The sequence below is a fragment of the Protopterus annectens genome, chromosome 2.part1, assembly GCF_019279795.1.
Source record: "Protopterus annectens isolate FY-2018-M chromosome 2.part1, PAN1.0, whole genome shotgun sequence".
Lineage (NCBI taxonomy): Eukaryota > Metazoa > Chordata > Ceratodontiformes > Protopteridae > Protopterus > Protopterus annectens.
In genome coordinates, this window is record NC_056729.1 from 86,545,240 (window position 1) to 86,567,739 (window position 22,500).

The 22,500-nt window shown below is 38.3% G+C and overlaps 1 protein-coding gene across 1 annotated transcript in view; it reads left to right on the plus strand.

The window, feature by feature from the left end:
- Window positions 1–22,500, plus strand: part of LRBA (LPS responsive beige-like anchor protein) — a 4,045,850-nt gene that overhangs the window by 3,843,988 nt on the left and 179,362 nt on the right. The window contains exon 52 of the mRNA XM_044063433.1: window positions 1,000–1,167. Coding sequence (XP_043919368.1) covers window positions 1,000–1,167 — 168 coding nt within the window. The remainder of the gene's footprint in view (window positions 1–999; window positions 1,168–22,500) is intronic.

Consider the following 22,500-nt stretch of genomic DNA (forward strand, 5'->3'; position numbering starts at 1 on the left):
CAAATCTGACAGCAGTTATGCCTGCATATGATACAAAGGTTTTGTAACGACATATTTATACTTGGTGAGGAAAACTGTGAAAACTTAATTTTTGCCACATTTCTTTGGTCTGTTAATGTTCTATAAACTGACTGAAACACGGAACCTAACACTGAACAGTCCTGTAAATGTAGATTATGACAGGACTATATGGGAGCACTTCGTACCTCTATAACACATACAGCAGACAGGAGATTATTTGACCTAATACAAGGCAAAATTGTCTTATGGGTTAGACTATTTCTATTTTTTTGCACTTAAAAAAAAATGAAATTTCTTTCTTTCCCTCCCCATCTCACTTTGTCTTAGATTTCATCAGCTTTGTGTAACAGGAAATTCTTGTAACGCAAGTCATATTTTCTGGGCACAGGAAGGAGAGCAGAAACATAATAAAACCTTCCTTCAGCAGCCATTTGTGGGAATTACTCTGACAGCCTTTAGTTTGAGCAAGTTATATGCCGGGGTCTGTCTTTTTTTTTTTTTTTTAAATTATGAGTAGCTGAATTATTATGGCTAAGTTGCTATAAGATGGTGTGGTGTTCTAACCTTTTGCAGTTGCAGCATTTGTGCTGTTGCTCTGAGAACATAATGAGACCTCTGTTACTGAAACTCCTTTAAATCATTTTGAACAATGGTATTACAAGAGATGTTAACACAGTGAAGTACTTGATTGCCTTCCATAGCATAATGCCTGACAAGTGCATCAGAAATCTTTATTTAAATACACTCGAAGCAAGAGTATTGCAGTACATATTTTAGTCTGCCGTGTTTTATTCTTTTAAATTTTATTGACTGTGAAATTATTTGAAATTTAAATTAATTGAACAAAAATATTTACTCTAGGAAGATTGAGTTTTTCCACTTATTTGATCACAACTAACACTTGGATTATGCAACATTAGTAGAAACATTTTCTTCTTTCTTTATTTTAATAGCAAAATATCATTACTTGTTTTTCAGGAAAGCTGACCCAGGTCATATTTGGTCACAGGGATGTGGTCACCTGCTTGGCTCGATCTGAATCCTATATTGGCGGAGACTGTTATGTCCTGTCGGGTTCACGTGACGCTACTCTTCTTCTCTGGTACTGGAGTGGGAAGAACAGCAGTGTTGGAGAAAACCCAGCTAGTAAGTAAAGAAAATAAAAAGTTTTAGCACATGTCTGTTATATGTACCTATATATAAATATTTAGTGTACGTGTGGGGGTTTGTATATAACATAATGTGTGTGTATTTATATATATATATATATATATATATATATATATGTGTGTGTGTCTGTGCACATCTGTACAGAGAGAGAGGGAGTTCACATGTAAACATGCTCATATTTATATCACACAGTTTTGGAATAAATTTATTTTAAGTACTGCATGTTAAATTTTCACTATGTAGTTTGCATTTTTATCCGCAACTGCTTTCAAAAAAGAGATTGGTGATTGCTTTAAATGGTTGTATATATGATTTATATTTATTATACTATGTTTTCAGGAAGCATTTTAGTTTTATTGACTAGACAATTTAAAAAAAATGAACATTAAACTTACAAAGTGAGAGTTATAGTCCTTTATAGACTGAGTTCTCCTCACCAAGTGAATGTGTTTCTATGCAGTAATTTTTGTTTGCTCATATTCCTTAATTTTCATGGTTCACAGTTGCTTTTGTAAGATTCTTTTAACTGGATTTCCTTGTGTTTTTTTTTTTTTTTTTTTTTTAAATTCATGTGGAAGATGACACGTGCAGCCTGTTCTAAGGGGTATACCAAGCTCTTCTCAGTAGTTTGAGTGCCGTTCCTAGTAGCAAGCTTTAAAAATCTTATGTTTGCATATACACTGAATTCTGTGTTACAGTGCCTTTGGGTTCATAGTCATCTTCACTGTGTACTAGTAAGCCCAGCAGCTTACCGAATCTCTGTTTTTGTTTGTGTGATGGACACACACTTCTTAGGAAATAGTCTGGGGACTGTGTGACTGCACTTCTCTTTTCTTTTGGCATAAAGGTTTCAAATGGATAGCCTTATCAGTGCAGAAGATAACAGCATGTCTTGGGAGGGACTAGAAAAAAAAAAAAACATTGTCTGTCGAGGTGCAAAGGTCCAGTAGGCAAACAACAACAGACAGATGACATCTTGATTTTTGCTACTGAGTTGAAGTTGTTATAACCAGAAATATTGTGTTATTATCTTGCTAATACTGAAAAGAGTTGCTGGGATCTGTATTGCTGTAGCTCTTAAATGCAAAAGTGCTCATCACTTTTTGAGTGAAATCTGTATAATTTCAGGGTGCTGGGAAGTGAGAATAAATGCAGGTATGTTTGCATGTTGTAGATATTATTTTCTAAATATGAAATATAAAATCAATAATATTAAAGTGAGTCAGTGTGCATAGAAGCTGAACTCTTGTACTTTTTACCTAATTGAATTCTTAACATTGACACCAGAGCTGAACTTACTACACCTTTTAAATTTGCTGCCTGAATTAGTAAAATTGCCATCTGTGCAGAATTCTTAACATTTAATGTGCTTTCTCTGAAAGATGCATACTCCTACTTTCTCTCCAGAATGAGGCCGTTCAAGAAAATTTTCCCCCTTCAAAGTTCATGTGGTTCTTGCATTGGCTTAACAATGTCAGATGCCACTGTGTGACTTGAGCCACATGTTGGAAGGAAGGCTGTGATTTTTTTGCCTTAGTTTTATCCTTCGTGAAGTCAGAAATACTCCTGCTTTAAGGAGTAATAAAGTTGTGGCGAATTTGAAATTTAAAAGTGCTACTGCTTCATTACCATTAATTTCAGGAAGGTTTGTTTGCTGTAGGGCTTTGCAAATTATGACTGACCCTGTCTTCCTTTCCCAATTTTGGTGAAACTGTTACTTCTTATTTTAGTAATATTGTATTAAATTTTGCGTTTTCCACCCTTAAAGACACGTTTACTGAGAATTTTTGGCATGCCAACTAACATTACTTATGGACATTGCTAAGATGTTTATAAGATAGCTTAACAAGAAAATTATATGTTAGTAATATCTGTCTTTTCATTCATTGTTTTTTTTTTCTGGATGATTTTGCTTTTTGCAACATTATTTTTATTAAATTGTAAATACTGAAGTGTTGTTTATGGGAGTAAATATATTACTAAGGAAAAAAAAGTCCTGTTGGTTCTGATCATTTCAGTTAGTGTTTTGGAAGCCTAGGAAGGAACACCACTTTGCTTGCTCTTTGTTTCCTTGTGGAAAATCCCTTACTTCTTGGCAGTTGGCCTCAGTAGTAAAAGCAGTGACCAAGCTTTCCAGGGGCCTAGAGTGCCATCTTGTGGCAAAGTGATATGGAACAATGATATGGTTGATTTATCTCTTAATATTTACTGGTTCTCATTACCAGAGAAAAAGAATTTCCAAGCTTTTTTGTCAACTTGGGAATCTCTGAAATGTTCTGTAAGCTTCGAAAATGTTTTTAGTTGCAGCTGGGTTAATTTCATTTAGCGTATGTAGTTTTTGTGTCTCTGTGCTTATGTCTCTATAATACAAGACTGAAAGAAGTAGGCTTTGGATGGACATGGTCTGCACATTTCTTGTTTTGTTTATATTCTAGCAGCATTGACAGTACAATCTGCCAGCAAGGCTTTTTTTTTCCTTCTCTTCGGCCAATGGATATTCTTTAACCACTTCATAATGAGAAGTTAATTTTTCCAGATGTATCAAAAGTTATGTGATAGTGGTATCTTCTATTTATTCTTTTGTCAGTGTGCTGGTCACAAGTAACATTTTATTGTGACATCTACCATGGTCAGTGAACATGCTTCAGTCAAATATATATCGTAGTGCAGTTTTTGAGTCCAGCACAGTACACTGATTATAGCATGAGCAATAAGAGTTTATATATACCCAAATGTAATTACAACCTTTTAATTAAGCAATACCTACTCAAATAGATTGTATAATCATTTTTATTTTACACCATGGCAAAATAGACTTCCTTACATTTTCATAAGTTGCATTGTATATTTTCTGTAACTGAAGTAAGAATTAATCTTTGATAGTTTATCGAAAAGCTTGTTTTAAAACTGAAATGTACTTTGTTCAGCTGTGTTTTGTTAAAAATGCACACTTTCATAACATGTATTGACATATTTTAATGTGAACGTAGTTGTAATTCTCCTTTTTTACCATGCAGATTATTGCATTTGTCTGCATTATTTACTGGTGGCTTGCTTAGCTTTACTACTGAGTGACTGCACTGTCACTGCAGTTTATTGAAATGTACTTAGAAGTCATTAAATATATTTGTGAAATGTGTACATTTTATGCAACATTTGCATAGGCATTTTAATACAGTTTTATTTAGAAATTAATGTTCTGAGCATAATATTATAGCAATGTATATTGTTTTGGTAAAGCCATTTATACAGACGCTCTCTTAGTGATGTAGGGTTGTGAGTATGATTCAAATGGTAGGACTTTTTCATATAATTCCTCTGTAATGTAGAAGTTCCTTAGGTGATGTAGGGTTGGGAGTGTGATTCAAGTGTAGGATTTTTTTCGTTTAATCGCTTTGTAATGCAAGGACTAGTAGTAGTGCAGGCTGCCTGCAGCAGGTATCTCCATCTTCAGCATGCAAATTACAACATGCTACTTAATTGTTAAAAAAAAAAATAAGGCACATAATTGCCTATTCACCACTAAGTTTCTTATATTACTGAGCAACTAAATCATTAACCAAGCATGTTAAGTAGTTAGTTTTTAAGGGTGGTGTTGGACTTCAGTAACAGAGGTACTGGGATCTTTTATCCCATTTGTCTTGCTTTAAGAACTGTTTAGTTTGCCTTTTGCAAACACATATAGAGAAGTTAAGACAGTTAAGTGTGTATGACACTGCAGTAAAAAAAAAAAAAAAAAAAGCGTCTGTAGTTCCATGACATAACCTGACCCCATGTATTCTACTTTCTGCTCTCGCTTCTTTATCACGCATCCAGTATCACAACTGTGTTTTTGCCATCCTCTCTCTCTCTCTCTATATATATATATATATATATATATATATATATATATATATATATATATATATACTGTGCAATTAACTTCACTGTACTGGTTTCTTTTCCTTTTTAATAACTGAGTGTATATTTTTGCATTTGTTTTGCCCTAGCAACTTCCTTATTTTCAGCTATAAAGTTGAGTCACCTCTTTCTTTTCATTTTATTTGCACTTTCATCATTGTAATATGCCTTTATACCTATGCTGAGCCTGAAATTGATCGGTGTGGATCTGTACTCTATCCTGGTCAACAAACAAAAATAAATGAACGACTGTTGTACATCCAGAGGAATGCATATTATCAGTTAAACAGTTGTTTGAGATGTTAGTCATCATAAAAGCTGACATAGCTAACTTGTGAGTTTAATTGGCTTGGATGGCAGATTTTCTGCATTTATTTAATACTATGGATGGTATAGGAAGAAAATACATCTTCTTTGGGGTATTCACTGAGTTTATTGGCCCACATCAGTTTAGAAGTACCCCTTAGATTAGTAACAAAAGTAAAGGGTGATTTTATGTTACCTTACTTAACACTGACTTTTTTTTGATACATATGCTGTAAAGACATTTCACACGTTAAATGGAATTGGAATATATGTATGTCCAGAGTGTGATAAAACTTGACTTTTTCGAAAAGTTAAGTACTCTTAATCTTGGAACTGTTAAATATTTCTATCATGATTCCTCTGGTTCTTTTAAAACACTTTTAAAATGCTTCTCTGTGTATTACTTTTGCAGCTTTCTTGTTTTCGTGTCTTAGATGGTTGTTTTTCTGTCAGGGTTATTTGAAACACAGGCAGTGCAGCACTCTGCCAAGAGTACAGCAGGCAGACATAGTTAATATAGTTGCATGCAAAAAGAAGATCAGAGACACCTTTTCTACATCATTAAACAAAAGTTTTGATTGACTACTCATAAAGAAAATTTCCATAGCAACTTTAAAGTCACTGTACATTTCTTACCCACAATGCACTGAGTTTTCTTGAGTCCTGTGTTTAATAACCACGCATAACAGAACCTTGTGTAGGTGACCGCTGGCCTTGAGCTAATGATGTAATGTAATTTGATGCGTCTGACTCTGTGGATGTACAGAAGCCTGATGCACTGGGTGTAAACACTGCAGTACACCTTCCCAGTCCTTCATGTGCAGTGAAGTAGTAATAAAAAAACCTTCAGTGCAAGTCTGTGCATGAGGCTAATGACCAGTATCAGAGCAGCCACTAACTCTGCAGTGCAGCTATTACTTCTCATAGAGGCATTCTGACCACCACCTGGCCAGTTTGCCTTTTCAGCATCCTATTTCCCTAACGTCTTTAGGAGGGCACAAAACAACAGGGCAGTTTGCTGCTACCTTTTGTTATATTAATACCACATTTTACATGAATGCTGAATTCTTTAGGAAATGCTTAATTTTGATTACTAGATAATTTGTTGTAGAGTGGTCCCTTACCTTTCCTGTATTACACTACAATTTTTAGCTTCTATGGCTTTGTTCCACAGTGGTCTCCATAGCCTGAATACCACAAACATGTATCCTCCCCAGATATGGATACATATAAGAATGCTTACAATTTTGCTTATATAATTGATTTATTTATTAATAAAAATCTTTGTTTTACCTTTTTTTTTAAATGTGTTTGACAAAGACTACAAAACACTGCTGTCTTGGAAAGAGTGTATTTTTGACTAAGCAAATGGATTAGTTGAGGTGTGTGAGTCTGCTTTTAGACAGATCTGAAATGCTAACGTAATATAGTTTTTGAAAAATGAAAAAATAATTTGCCAGCAAATGTGTAGTATAACTGTATCAAAACAAAAATAAGTGAAGTAAATGCTTTCATCACAGAAAGACTGCTTCAGACATGAACAACAAAAACATTAAACTGGGGAAGGTTTATGATGCAAACAGATTCTCAAGTAATAAAAATCCTTCATAAAAGTGACACATCAAACCAACATAGTCTACAAAAATCTGCAAAAATAGTAGTGACAATAAAAATTATTTGAATTTGGGGCTTGAACCTTGCATTTTCTAAAAAGTGGAAAGGCATACATTCTCTGAATTTTTTTGCATGACTGCATGAAAACACAAATACAGGTGAGATGTATGTTGGAGTTTGCAGCATGACTGAGGCAAGCATGTTAAAATACATAAGTATGCCATTTACATGTAAAATATTGTAACTTAAGAATAGCATTTGCACTTGATTATATTTCTTTCATTTACATTATAAAGATACTTTGTGGTAAAAACCTTTGTTGCTGTTACTGAATGTACAAACAAAAGCCCTGCCATTGGCACACAAGCTAATATGAGACAGTAAGTACTTCTAAATTGAAATAGGTAATTTTTTGTAGCAGAACCAAAGCAGGCAAACATCCCAACATATTGATGAGCTTTAATTTATTGTTCATAAGAATGTAGTGGCAGACTCTGTAGAAGCTAGTTTTTTGAAGCGATGATAATCATTCATAAATCAAGACGTGTTCCCCTGGCGCATGGCATGAAGTGTGTAATTTGTTGCAGGGCTGTTCCTGCAGTTGTAGTCTCTACCATATGATAAAAGCTTCACATAACCTTTGGTTTTGGTTTAGGAAAAACAGTAGTGTACCTTTGTGTTTTTCTAATGTGGCAGACATTTTAAATATGTTGTTATAAAATGTATAATTTTTCTGCTATATTAGTTGAGATCCATTAAGAATTCCTCTCCGCTGCCCCTGATTTTGCAGAACATCCCTGATTTTTCCTCATATTTTAGCCCTCTTCTTTATAACATTTTTGATTTTCTTATAAATCATGTAAGAGTACAGTCAGTTAGTAGTATCAGACAGAGTTTCAAACTTGTTCAGAAAATGCACGTTGATTCAACACATATTCTGTTGCTTTAAGTGTATTAGAGTCCTATTTAAAAATTGTCCCTGATCTTGGTTGTTTATCCCCCCCATTATTTCTGACTTTGCCAGGATTCCTGAACGGGGAAGTTGAGAGAAATGTGTCATTAAGTCACTATGGGCAACAGCTGTAAAATGACATTGCCTCATTGCCAAATGCAGGTGCTCACTTCTTTATATTAAAAGGCGCATTCACCTGTACTGCATGTTTCACTAAATCAGTTTGATCCACTATTTGAATTTTACTGACATTTTTAACTTGGCTGAGGAGTGCTGTAAAATCTCATTTTTGTTAATCTTCGCAGAACATTTACCTGTGTGAAATATATATATATTTTCCATAATGCTTGTTCTCTGCATGCATATGATTCCAGTTTTTGTACAGTGAAGCTTGGAGTTTGTCATTGTTTGATCCTTTTGGTCCTATAGGAGATCCATTTCTCTGTGTGTTTTCTCAAATACTAAGTTATCCTACAGTATTCAGAGCACAATCTGCATCTTGGTGCTGTTAGATAAGTGGGTCGCTGTGATTAAAAATCTGGCATCTAGGTGACACAGTATTACCTTACTGTGCATTTTTGAGAGAACTGAAGTAAACAAGCCCATATACATGTTGTAGTACCATGGCTGCTTATGTCCATGCTTTTGAACTAGGGTTTTCTGAGCAGTTATGGCTTTATATACATGTATGTAACATGAAGTTGGTAACTGTTGATCAGACCTTCAGTGACTCTCACTTCATCTGCTGGATACAGCAGAATTGTATTTTAATAGTTAGTTACAAGTGGAGCACAGTAGAGGTTTTCTTTTCAAGATATGGGCGATTCATAACTTACTGCTGCAAATGAAAAAGTTTCACTACAGTGACTCAAAAATGCATCGTGACACAGGTTTTTATTGTATTTTTCAGCTGTCATGTTTTGTATGGTAGGTCACTAGTATTAACCTTCAGAAATGCTCTGTATAGAGAAATGACAATTTTCCCCACTGGCCAATGAAATTTAAAGCATAAATTCATAGTTTATGATACAGTGTAATCTACAAAGATAAATATAAGGGCAATTAATTATACTTAATTTTGCATTGCCATCGTGAAGGCTGTTAATGTGTCATGCATTCTTTCCCACACTGTCACCCTTGTTTTGAAGAAGAATTGTGAGGTGTATAGTCTTTATAATGCAATCAAGACAGAAAACCAGGCTCACTGCACTTAGGAGGTAATTTACCCATCATGTTTGGTATTGAAAACTTGTCGTTTTTATACTGTTGTGCACACACACACCTGTGTTTTGCCAGGATCTTGCTCACTGCTCTTCCGTGCATTTACTTGGGAGATTTTTACTTTCTTAACTTCATCGAAAGCATAGTGATCTATTTATTGCCAAACCTAAATCTCATCTTTTTAAGAAAAGTAATCACTTCTGCTTATGGACAGTAAATAATGCAATTTTTTAAAATCCTTTTTAGTAAACTGAACACTGTGCTTAATACCCTACTTCACTGCACGTTTTTGTGACATTCTTCATTTTCCTCTACTCATGTTCTCATGTTCTGCAGTCTTCCTGCAATCTATGAATCTACTGAAAAGTACACCAAGCAGTATTTTGTCTTTATTTGGAGAACTACGTACATTTGCACTCTTATCAAATTAGTGAGTGTTCCAATAATCCTGTTTTGTGGTGTCCTAAGCCTTTTCTGTTTACATGTATGTATTGTATTGATTACTGCATAGCTTATGTGTATGCAAGACCTGTCAAGTTCTGTGGCTTTGTACTCTCAGATTCTCCGCTGAAAAAATGTATTAATTCAGTGAGCAAACAAGTAAGTAAATGTTTCTGCAATGCTGGTGACCAGATGCTCTAAGTAAGCATTTGCTGCTCTTTTTTAAGCAGAGTCCCAAGGTGATCAACACTTCAGATCAGTGTATGCATTATGTGGCAAATCAGAATATAAAATTAAATTATATGCACTAAAGTACAGGACAGTACTGCACAAATTATTGTGCAGCATTTGATTGTCTCTGCAGATGTTACAGAAATCCAGCAGTTAAGCAGAGATTTTAGCAAGTATATATTTATTGCATCTAATTACTGAGAAAGTCCGACTGAGTAGTAAGTCCGACTGAGCAGTAAAATCAGTTTTCGGTGGAGGCCCAGGAAGAAATGTGTGAGAAATAGTCAAATCCTGTTATTGAGGAACGGTCAAAAAGTGTAGTGAAGGTGATAGAAGCAGGAAGAATTGAACAGTGAGACACTACAGAGCTTATGCGTTCCTGTCTCTCATATCATTTACTGCAGCATTTGTAAAAACGAGTACAAGGGTTGTCGTTCTGTTTTAGCTGTCTTTGAAGTAACCATTGGACAGGAAGTTCTGCATATGAGAGGCAAACTTGTAGCACTGCTGGGATGGGAGTTTACTGAAATGAAGTCCATAACTCTAGCTTTGGTGTTAACTTTGGGAAATTAGAACAGCATTTGATAGCAGAAGAGTGTTCTCAAAGGATTATACTGAGCAATGATCCTTAAAACTGTCTTTTAAGTTTCTTTGCAGGGAAGGGAGTGGTTAGGATAGGGTTGAATATGTTAGAATGTAAAAGAATGTAGCCATGTGTCCCATTGGAGGTTGGAACCCTGGAATCTGTTAGCAGACTTGGCATTGATGAATAGCAGTTGACAGGCAGGCAAGAGTTCTCTGCCAGGGGAGAGGAAGTTAGGGTTGCAGTTATGTACAGTAGCAGTGGGAGTGACATTTTTTGGATGATTTGCCATTTCGTCTCTATATCATTGTAGAAATTGGTGGTGATGTAGAGTTCACAGTAAAAGGTGAACTTTTACAGTGATTTTACCAGTCCTCTAATGGTGATAGTTAATACTGTTTGTGCATGAAGACTGATGTCTTAGTCACTCCATTTTTACTTTTGTTTTTTTCATGTTTATTCCTTGTTTTAGTGTCTTAATTTCTTAACTGTTTGTGCTTCTTGTAACATTTGAGAATCTAGTCTAGTGGTTCAATTCTGTTTGACTCTCTTCTTAGTGCATTTCTGTTCAATTCATCTCTGTATTTAAATGCATGATGGATTTTTTATGCATTCATGCAGCCTACTTGTGCTGTAGTTTTGCCTCATGCCTTGAGTTGTGGCTGAGAATGGTCTTCAGACTAAGCAGCCCCTTGGTGCAGAGGGATAAAGCCATTACTGTTCCTCAGATGACCCATGTTTGATTAGCAGCACTTATGCTGGAAGAGCCATGTAGGGAGGATAGTAATAAGTGGCCAACGTTAATCTGCCCATCCTGGGGGAGGACGACAGCCTAGGGTAGCTGCAGTAAAGCAACATACAAGCCAAGCCAGCTCGTACTTAACAGTAGAGCTGCTTAGTGGGGGGGGTTGCACATGTGATGAAGTGAGCATACACCTCCCAGTGGCAGTGATCATGGAGCTGGTAAAACAGACACAAGAACAACGGCATTAGGGCCCACATGTCAGAGCTTCAGGGGGCTCGGAGGGGGAGAAAACATGTTTTTTGGACTTGTTCTATAAGTAAATAAATTAATTAAAGAAATAAAGGCCTTGGCATGCAGCTTGGTATCAAGGTGCTTAAACATTACTATCACTTTAAAATGTACAGATTTTCAGACCAGTTCGCTAAACTGGTTAACAAATTTTAAATAAAGTCCTTGATATTGAAGTATTTACGCATTGCCACTTCAAAGCATACTAATTTAACTAAGGATATACATACAATATGATATTTCCCTTCAAACACTGCTTCCCACCAAAGGGGGGTGACCATAACTTAATTGGGGGGGTGATCTTACTATTTTTCATTTCCTGAGATGTCCACTTGCAGCTCAGCCTCTGTAGACTGTATCACTGGGATGACTGTGTGTGTCTACTGGAGCAGGCTACATGGGTACAGTGTTTAATTCACACAGAGAACACCAGGAAGAGGGCTCCATGCTTTACCTAGCATCAACATATTGGTTTGACAAGTTTGATAAAGGAATCAACATGTTTGGCACATTGCTTGTTGTTATTTCTATGCACAGCTCTTGTTTTCTTGTGTCCAAAATCAGGAATAAAAGTACCAAATCAGGGGCACTTTTTAAATATTGATACTACTGACAGAAACTTGGCAAATTAAAAAAAACTTGAATTGAAATGCATTTTGTGAAGCAAAAGAAATCTGTAACTATGACTATTGTTGTTTACTGATTCCTCGGCTACCTTTTTTCAAAAACGTCACACATTTTAGTAGGGATAGTGTAAAATGTTGAGCCCAAATGAGGGACATGATAGGTATGCTTATGTTGTTGCAGACCTAGGCAGTCATGTGTTCTTAGATAGCATTGGGTATCCTGTTTGACATGTTAGGAGACTATTAAAGACTGCATTAGTGGGATATCTGTTTCACCTCGGTCTCTCTCTCTCTGTTTATATAGCTACTGCTAGTCTTCTGCCTGCAGCCTTTCTAAATATTGAGAGTACCTCAAGTATATCTTGAGTGAAATTTGTGTGTGTATGTATGTGTGTGTACACAGAGGCATAGCTGACTCATCTAATACCTGGAGCCATTCCCAGATCTGATGGCCCTCAGCATTATTGAGGAGATAAAAAATGGTTTGAGATCTGATGGCGGATTCTCCTGAAATGCAGGAGCCAATCAGGTCCTCTTCAGCATTCCATCCTTGTCCCTCATCAGCAGAAGCTTACAGTACCAGGTGTTACTTTATAAAAGTAGAAAAAATAGAAAGTAAGAGAAAAAAACTCTTTCTTTTAAACTGTAACAAATGGCTTGCCACATTTTTAACAAGCAGTTTTCACAGTTTAGATCACCCAGGGAGAGCTAGAGTTCTCAGGTTTTACCACAAATATAGTACTTGCATTTAAAAGCTGGCATTTATTGTAGAGCAGTTGGAATCGGCCAATCATACTCCCTGTTTGCTTCCAAGGTGGCTGCCCTCTTTGCTCTGACTTAATTATGCTACGTTACTGTGTGCATCACCATCATCATCATCTTTAATCCCCTTTTTCCCATTTTCTGCATTGAGTCTGGGTGTTGTGTGAACTGTTGCTACCTCTTTTTATCAATGCCACACTCATCATCTTCAAGTGTCATGCCTAACTCTCTGGTCTTCTCTCATACAATCCATCCATCCCTTTGCTGGATGTTCTCATTTCATCTTGCTTTCTTCCTGCCTTTCTCATATCATCTCAAAATCATCATCATATACTTCCTGCACATATGACTGAACCACAATAATCTCTTCTGTTTCAACTCAGCAGTGAAGCTACCTTGGGTTCTGCTGTAATGTCATCATTTCTTTGTCTGTACCGCATGGTGCATCCTACCACTTATCTCGTGCACTTCATCTCCATCACCCATAGCTTCCAAAACTGCACTCCCCTTACTGTCCATGTTACTGTACCATTCAGAAGTACTGGTTTCAGTACTGTTGGCACTATTGTTCTGTACATCTTTTCAGCTTGTTTGGTATTCTTCCATCACATAAACTACCCTTGAAGCTCTGTGCCAATTGGCTTCAGCCCCTCTAATTATAGCTATGATCATTGGATCTCCTCATTCAGATCTCTCTTCTCCTAAAAAAAAGCAAAACAAACAAAAAAAAAAACTCCCAAATACTTAAAGCTGTTAACCTGTTCCACTATTTTCCATTATATCTCAAATTTCAGCTTCTTCTGATTTCCCTCATTTGTTGCCATGACAATAAAACCTATCCATACTCAGTTTAATCCCATGTATCTTCAGTTTTAAGTTTCATTCCCCTATCATTGCTGAAGTTCCTGTTTTGAGTCTGCCTGTAATGTTACATTATCAGCATACAACAGCCTTGTTGCTCTCTCCCTTGCAACTTGACTGCTAATGTAGTCCATCACCAGTATGAATTAATAGCAGTGAGCTCAGACTAAAGCCTGATGAACCCCAACTCCTAATGGGAACTCCTCTGTGAGTCCAAACACTGTACTTGTTAAGGCTGCTACCCTAGCTTTATAGAATTTTGTAAATAATTCTATGTCATTGTAAATATTAATGTAGTCCACAGGCTTGTTCTGCAAATATAGAGACAAATATAGGTTATGATTAAACTATATGTTGTACTGAGCTTCAAAAATGCAACCACAGTGCACTCTGCTGGAAGAAAGCTGATAAGTCGAGCATTGTATGACTGTTTGATCTCAAGCCCGGAGACAGGATATCTGGATCAGGAAATTCTTTCTGTTGTCTTGATTTAAGAGATAATTACTAAGGTTTTATGTGTATAATGTCTTTTATTGCTGTGGCTTCCTGATCAGGTGCAGCTTACTAAGAAATGTAAATTTTGAGTTTCTGTTAGCCTGGGAACTAAAGAATTGCAGCCGAAAGCCCTCTAGGTGTAGCATCTCTAAGCCACTGAACACCTGATAGATTTGGGTACCCCCCCCACTTGTGTGAGCAAGGAATCCTCTCACTCCAGCTAAAAACAAAGAAAACTCTAACCAACAATCATCCCAAAATAGACTGCAGCCCCAGGTTTAACTCCAGGAACCTTGTTGTTGCCACTTGTGTAGTGTAAGTGCCAGCTTTTGTGACTACTGTTATGCCTTGTTAAAACCTGTTAGGTAGAGTGCATACCCCAGGGGCAACAGCTGTAAACCTTCTTCCTCTTAGCCCACCCCTTTCATCCGTTTCACTGTTGATAATTTGTTGTATGTTAAGGTATCGATTGTTTTTATTTACAGTTGCTGTGGGTGCAGCCCCGCTCCATTTGCTCTCGCTACGCTCAGGCTCACTTCACTCTGCTCCCACCCCCATTCCCACTCACCCCTATATCATTTCCTTTATACCTAACCACCTGTTTCCTCCTACACAAACACTCCTTTCCTTCATGTTCCTCACAAACACTCTAGCCTACTTCCTGCCTGCAGCATAGAATCCCTACCTCCTCCACCACCTCTCTATACACACCACCCTATAACCATTTAATATTACCTATAATTAATATTTTAACTGCAGTAAATACACATATCTGAATGTAGTATAAATAAATTGAAATATATAATTCAATTCACCTTATCCATAGTCAAGAATATCATTACAGATAAAGTAGCAAGTATCCTCCCCCCCCCGTATTTACTAACTCACTATCTCTGCTACCCTCTCTTAACTAGAGGATACCAATTACCTGATCAATACTTCTTGGCCATACTGCAGCTCCCTAACACACAAAACGATAGCTCTTGCACTGGCCATACTCTCCATCACTTTTCTGTAGCTGTATACCCAGCATTACCTGATGCTTATATAGCTTCTAAGTCCCTAACATCACTTCAACTTGTAGCTACAGACAACTCCCATTAGCAAGTCTTACACTTGCATCCACCTATCACTTCAAATGTCTTATCCCTCTTAACAACAAACTCCCACATACACCTAATACTGCACCTTTAATACAATACCAGTCTCACTCATTCATAGATAGTACCCTTGCATGTAACACATTCTTTCTGAAACTAGATAACATGGGTTACACATATCCAACCCGACTACTAAAAACATCATTCTATCCATTAATAATCTTCACCTACTCCTACTTTCCATCCTGTCCTCCTACCACACTCAGCTTCATAACCACACCCCATCCCCTTGGCAAACTGATTCCACAGCCAACACCACCAAACTAAAAAAAGTCCCTGTATCACCATGTGAACTTACCTCCCCACTACCTTTCTCTTACTTGCGCATTAAACTGAAAATCAAAACTAGCCCCTTCTCATCTCAAAGACAAACTAAAATAATTCACAAATTGACCAAACTCTATCGACACCTACTCCATAAACTCACTTGCAGTGGTGATATACATCCCAGTCCAGGACCTAAAACATCAATCAGCCATGACTTAAATCAGCTAAATCCCCTACACCACAGACCTACCTCAGCTCTCCTCTTATTAAACATTAATGTAAGAAGTATACTTAACAAAATTCATGACCTTCATGCCCTACTAGCTCTGTACAAACCACATATCGCAGTGTTAACTGAAACATGGCTCAAACCACAACATCACAATACTGAGATTACTGCCTTGGGATACATTATCCGAAGAGACAGATTAGAGAAAAAGGGCAGAGGTGTTGCAATATTATTTCAAAATCATCTTGCCTTAGAACAACTAGATTACAATACCTATGAATTCAAAGATGTAGAACTAATCCTTGCCAAATTAAAAATAAGTTCCAACAAACATATAATTATTGCAGGTGGCTATACACCACCAGGCAATAACATTACTGTAATGGAAAGCCTGCTTAAATGGACCTCCAACTCCCTTCCACATGAAACCATACTATTAGGAGACTTTAGTATTGACTGGCTTCACTTCCCCAGCCATAATTCCTCTGCCTTCATAAACCTTCACAGGTTTACCCAAACTATGACCACCCCCACTCAAATTGACAAAACTTCCAAACGCCAGTCCATCTTAGACTGGATCCTGGTGTCTGACCCCACTCTTGCACAGCATTCTGGTTTTCTTCCAGATACCCTAAGTGACCATCATCCAACCTACCTAATTAGGAACAGATCCCAAACCATAAACAAACCTATCCTCAGAGTAGTTAGAAACAAAAAAAACTTTATAGCTACTGATCTCATTAGTACTCTAAAAAGCTGTAACTGGGCCCCCCTAAAACATCTACCTCTAGACGATTCTGTCGAGTACTTTAACACAACCTTTGTAAAATTCTTAAACTATCATGCACCCCCCTAGAACCATTAGAATAAAAACTAATTATGCCCCATGGCTAAGAAAAGATGCTAAAACTATAATGAAAGAAAGGGACAAGGCCTGGATTCAGTATCTGAAAAACAAAACCACTACTTTGAGACAAAACTATGTAGAGCTCCGTAACAAAGCCAAAAAACGAATCAAACTAGACAAATCCAGCTACTATACAAGCATGCAAGAAAAATATGTTCACAACCCACAAAAATTCTGGGTCTCAATAAATGGTATACTGCATCCAGGAAAGTCCACGACTCCAAACCCTGTGCTTCCAAATAACTATGAAAACATTCCTACTCAGTTTAACAAATTCTTTACCGAAACAGTCCAGACCCTTGCCAATGTCCAAAATAGTACTAGCAGCCCCACACCAATAACTACCCCAACCCACCCCAATATACAAAACAATAGCCCCAGTTTTCACCTCCACTCTGTATCCACCAAATCAATATCTAAACTCCTTGGTAAACTTAAATCAACCCACTCTAGCAGCTGATAAGCTGCCAGCAGACTTCCTTCGGATCTCAGCTGAAGCTATAGCCTATCCTGTCTCTATTCTCATAAACAGATCGCTCTCAGAATGGGAAGTACCCACCTCATGGAAAACATCATATATAATTCCACTGCACAAAGGAGGCAACTCCTTAGAGCTGACCAACTATCGCCCAATAGCAATCCTATCACCTTTATCCAAAATATTAGAAAGAGTTGTTCATACTCAACTAATACAGTACCTCCAGAATAACAACCTACTCTCCATATCCCAGCATGGCTTTAGACATTCCCATAGCACCACAACAGCACTACTATCATTCACCAACATAGTTAACCACCACAGAAACAAGGGTCTATTTGTTTCTTCCGTATTCTTAGATCTGTCAAAAGCCTTTGACACGGTAAACCATAGTCTGCTTCTTGATACCTTATTAACCCTAAATATAAGTCCCTCCTCTATATCATGGTTCAACAGCTACTTATCTGCCCGTCAGCTAGCAGTCCTATGGCAGGACCAGTTGTCCCCCCTGCTTCCAGTAACCATAGGAGTCCCTCAAGGAGCCATCCTTGGCCCATTGCTGTTCTCTCTATTTACAAATCAGATCTCTTCATCCTCTCCCACTGCCTCAATAGTGCAATATGCAGATGACACTACCCTCATATGTGCTGCCCCTACCCTTAGTGAACTGCAAACCCTTACCCAAAATAACTTCACCCTAGCCGAAACTTGGTTCGCCAACATCAAACTACTACTTAATCCCCAAAAAAACAAACTAATTCTTTTCAGCCCTGGCAGAGCTCCTCCCCTAAATAATAACTTCACCATTAGCTCCAAAGAAAATATTCAAATCAGTCCAACCACACAAACACTAAATTGTTAGGCATAGAAATAGACAGTAACCTGAGGTTCGACATCCACATAGCACAAACCATTAAGAAAGTTAATAAAAACTTGGTCTTCTCTACAGGAATAAACAGTTTATGACAAAACGCACTAAAGTAACCATCGCAAGGACTCATCTTCTGTCCACCCTCCTCTATGCCTCTCCCATCTTGACCAATCTCCACCAAACTGATCTAAATAAAATGGAATCTTGCTTCAACAAGATTTCCAAGTTTGCTACTGAAGCCTCTTATAGGTCCCACCACTGTCTATCCCTTAAGCAACTCAACTGGCTTGAGTTACCTCATACTTCTACTCAGTCAACTCTCTATAGCGCACAAACTCTTCAACCTTCCTGAGATAACTCCAGCACTTCAGCACCTAATTCAGCCCCACATTCCCTCTAGAGCCTTAAGATCTAGTAACCAGGACCTTATAACTGTCATCAAACATAAAAACGAAGCTGGTACGTCCCTCTTTGCCAACACCATTGCCAAAACCTGGAACACACTACCAAGCCAAATAACTTCTACCACCTCCTTTAGTAAATTCAAAAAACTCCTGAAAACCCACTAAGTAACTGGCTATGCTCATGCCACTCACCTGGCTTATCCATACCAAGAGAATTTGTCAGGGTACAGCTATGTATAAACAGTTTCTCCCCTGAAAGCTTCCAAACCCATATACATTTACCTTACAAAACTTATAACTGCAAAAGAAAAAAATGTACCTCTGATTGCCTACTGTAAGAAATGTTTATCACTAGCATGATGTCCTGTTGTGTGTGTATATATGCTATATGTTTGTTTGTTAATCACCAGCTTGTTGTCCTGATGTGTATATATGTATGTATGTTCTACTTCATTTTACTCTCATGTAATGTATTGTAATGTGGAGCTTTTCTCCCCGGGCCACTGATGAAAATGGACCTGTGTCCAGTCGGACTTTCTCGGTAAACAAATGTAAAATAAATAAAAATAAAGAAGTGATAAAAATGATGTAATGTGAAATGACTCAGCAATACTGGCTGTTTATCAATTTAAGATTTTCTCAGAGAGAAAGATTAGAGCATTTTGAATTTTGTCTGAACCTGAACACATCAACTCACCAGCACTTGTTTGCTCTATAAGTAAGATAACTATTTAGAAAAGTGATTTCTCTTAGCTATAGATAGAAATAGCCAGATTAGTCTAGCTTTTTTCTATATTTATGTCAGACTATTCTACAGTATTATTTTAAAGCATTTTCCTGTGATTTCTGAACTCTGTAATGTCATTATGTTGAAGTAATAAGTATTGTCTTGTGTTTTTATTATTGAATTAAATATTTTATACCTTATAACTGTGGCTGTTTTGTGTAGAGATAATTTAAGCTCTAGAGTACTTGCATGTATTTGGTGATACTGTACAAATCCACTCCAGAATAGCCTTAGCCCTGGGTCACATTTACTATTTGGATAACAATAATATTACACAGTGAAATTGGTCAGCCCTTGGGAAGGGCCTTATTACTAGCTGATAAGAGTAGTTGGTGGCAGTGATTGCTACCTTATACCCTAGCAGGAGGGGGCATAGCTAGAGAACCTCTGCCAGCCTTCCCCAGGAGTGTTTGTATATAAACCAAATCTCAAAGTGTGTGTGTGTCAGCTACTTGGGCAGGGACACGATGCAATGGTTTGACAGAGAGGGTACTGGAGGTTTTGGCTTGATTACTCGGCTGGGATCTGAACCCTGTAGCTCTGCCAGTGGAGAGTCTTATTGGGGATCTGGGGAGAAAGGGAGAAACCAGCCCCAGACTTGACTGTGATCTCTGTGCACTCTTTAGGGAAATTGTACTTTACTGTGTGTGTACTTGTTATCCTTCTCAATGTGCACACTCCTTACTGGTACTAGTGGTGAGGATTCAGGCTCCTTGATTACTGGGCCAGTGCAGGAGCGTCACATAATTGGTGGCAATGGTGGAATATCCACATCAGGTATTAATTGTTTGATAGTGGCGAGTTAGCCACATCACATACTAATTGGCTTGTAGTGGTGTGGATAGTGAATTCCTGTAGCTTGTGTACAGTGATCACTGAAGGTGTTTTTGTACTGTAAATCAGCCACGCAGTGAAAATTCAGAGTTCAGGTCACAACTGTTTTATTTTTTTTGTTAGCTTAGTTAGTCAGGGAGAGCAGGCAGACATGTCAGCAGAGGAGTATGGCAAGCTGACAAGGTGCCAGTTGGCTAAGATGTGCCAGGCTAAAGGACTGGTGCATGGAAACCTGACTAAGGCAAACATGATTGCAGCTTTGGTCACAGCTGCATCAGGAAACAGCAATCAGGAGGGATGGTCGTGGAGATGTACAACACTCAAATGGACAGCTCAACCTTTTTGCAGACTTAAAAATTCATGTGGAGCTAGAGATTTGAGTTGGAGGCCAGGCGTTTGGAAATGGAAGCTGTGGAGAAGGAGAGGCAGAGGCAGCATGAAAAGGAGATGCTGACTCTTTTCCAGAGTCATGGAGGTAATGGGGAAGGGAGTAACCAGACCCCAGGAGTACAAAAGGTCAGTAAATTTCTTCCACAGTTTACAGAGGGGGATAATTTTGATAGTTTCATTCACATGTTTGAGAGGGTATGTAAACAGTATGATGTTGACCAAAGGCTCTGGGTACGTTTCCTGACCCCCTTACTCCATGGTAAAGCTGTAAATGTACTTTCCAAATTATCTGACATTGACTGTTTTAACTATAATGCTGTAAAGAATTGTTTGTTAGAATTTTTTAAACTAACACCTGAAACTTACAGAAAAAGTTTTGTGAGCATAGACGTAAGGCAGATGAAAGTGTGTGTGAATATGTTGCTGAACTGAGCACTTATTTTCATAGGTGGGTTAGTGGATGTCAGGTCATCACTTCTGAAGGGCTGGCAGACCTTTTGGTGAGGGAACAAGCCCTTAGCACTTTGCCTGAGGACATGAGGATCTGATTAGCTGACAGACAATGTGCTTCTTAAGATGAATTGGAGAAGAAGGAAGACCTATACCTAGCAAGCAGGGCATCACTGCAGAGGAAAGGGACACCCAGTGCTGCTCATGGTTCTAAAGGAATCCATGGTGGGCAGCCCAGACTGCCCCAAAGAATCTGCCAGTAGCAGGGGAAGCCACTAGTCCAGGTATCCATCCAGGAACTAGGGTTAAATGTTCTGAATGCAACCAGTGGGGCAATGTGGCATATAGATGTCCATGGAGGCAAGGTGGGGAACAAAAGATGAGAGAGCCAGTAAGTGGGAAAGACAAAATGCCAATAGTAGGTTGTATTGAGACAACAGGGGTACTGAACTACCATCTTGCAGATGTCCTGATAGGGAAAGATTTGGATGAGGCAGTACCATGTGTTAATGCAGTTTCACACAGTCAGGCCTGAAGACAAGTATATGGGTCTGGTAGCCTGGGGGAGACCCAGACAGACTGCACACTTGCAGCCAGGACTGGTGAGGTGGTTAGGGAGGAAGCTACATTGCAGCAGTAAGACTGAAGGTGAGCTACAGCTGCTTGTGGGTACTGATGGTCCCTTGGACAGAGTGACTTCAAGGGCCGAGGTGAGTAGTAGTAACCAGGTTGACGGTGAGGCACCACTGTCAGAGGATGCCAGACTTGGCTGTGGAAGGGGAGCTGGGAAGGGTTACAAAGAGAGAGTTGAGACAGGCTCAGCTCTCAGACTCTACATTGCAAGGCATGAGGCAGGTAGCTAGTGAAGCACCTGATTCTCAAGGGAAGGGGGAATCTGTATACTGGGACAAAGGGTTACTGTATAGAGAGTGGACCCCTGAGGGAAGGCTAGAAGGTGAGAGAATACAGCAGTTGGTAGTGCCTAGAGCCTACTGTCTGGCTCTTCTAGCCATAGCCCATGATGTTCCCTTAGCAGGTCATATGGGCATAAAACATACAAAGAGACATATTATGCAGAACTTCTATTTGCCTGGAATTTCCAGAGCTATAACATGGTACTGCAGGACATGTGAGCAGTGCCAAAAGGTAGGTAAGGCAGGAGACAAGGTGAAAGCTCCTTTGATGCCTTTGATTGAGGAGTCATTTCAGAGGGTAGCTATGGATATTGTGGTGTCTCTGAGTACCCCAAGTTCCACAGGAAAAACGTATATCCTAATAATAGTAGATTATGCTACAAGATACCCCGAGGCAGAAAAGGTGGCAAATGCTTTGTTAGAGATTTTCAGCAGGGTAGGTTTCCCAAAAGAAATACTGACTGACAGAAGTGTTAATTTCATGTCAGTCCTGCTCTCCCTGCACTCAATTTCATGGTATGGGCATTTCCAGACCACTTTAAAAGGGAGTGGGACAGATATTTGCCCCATCTGTTGTTTGCTTACAGAGAGGT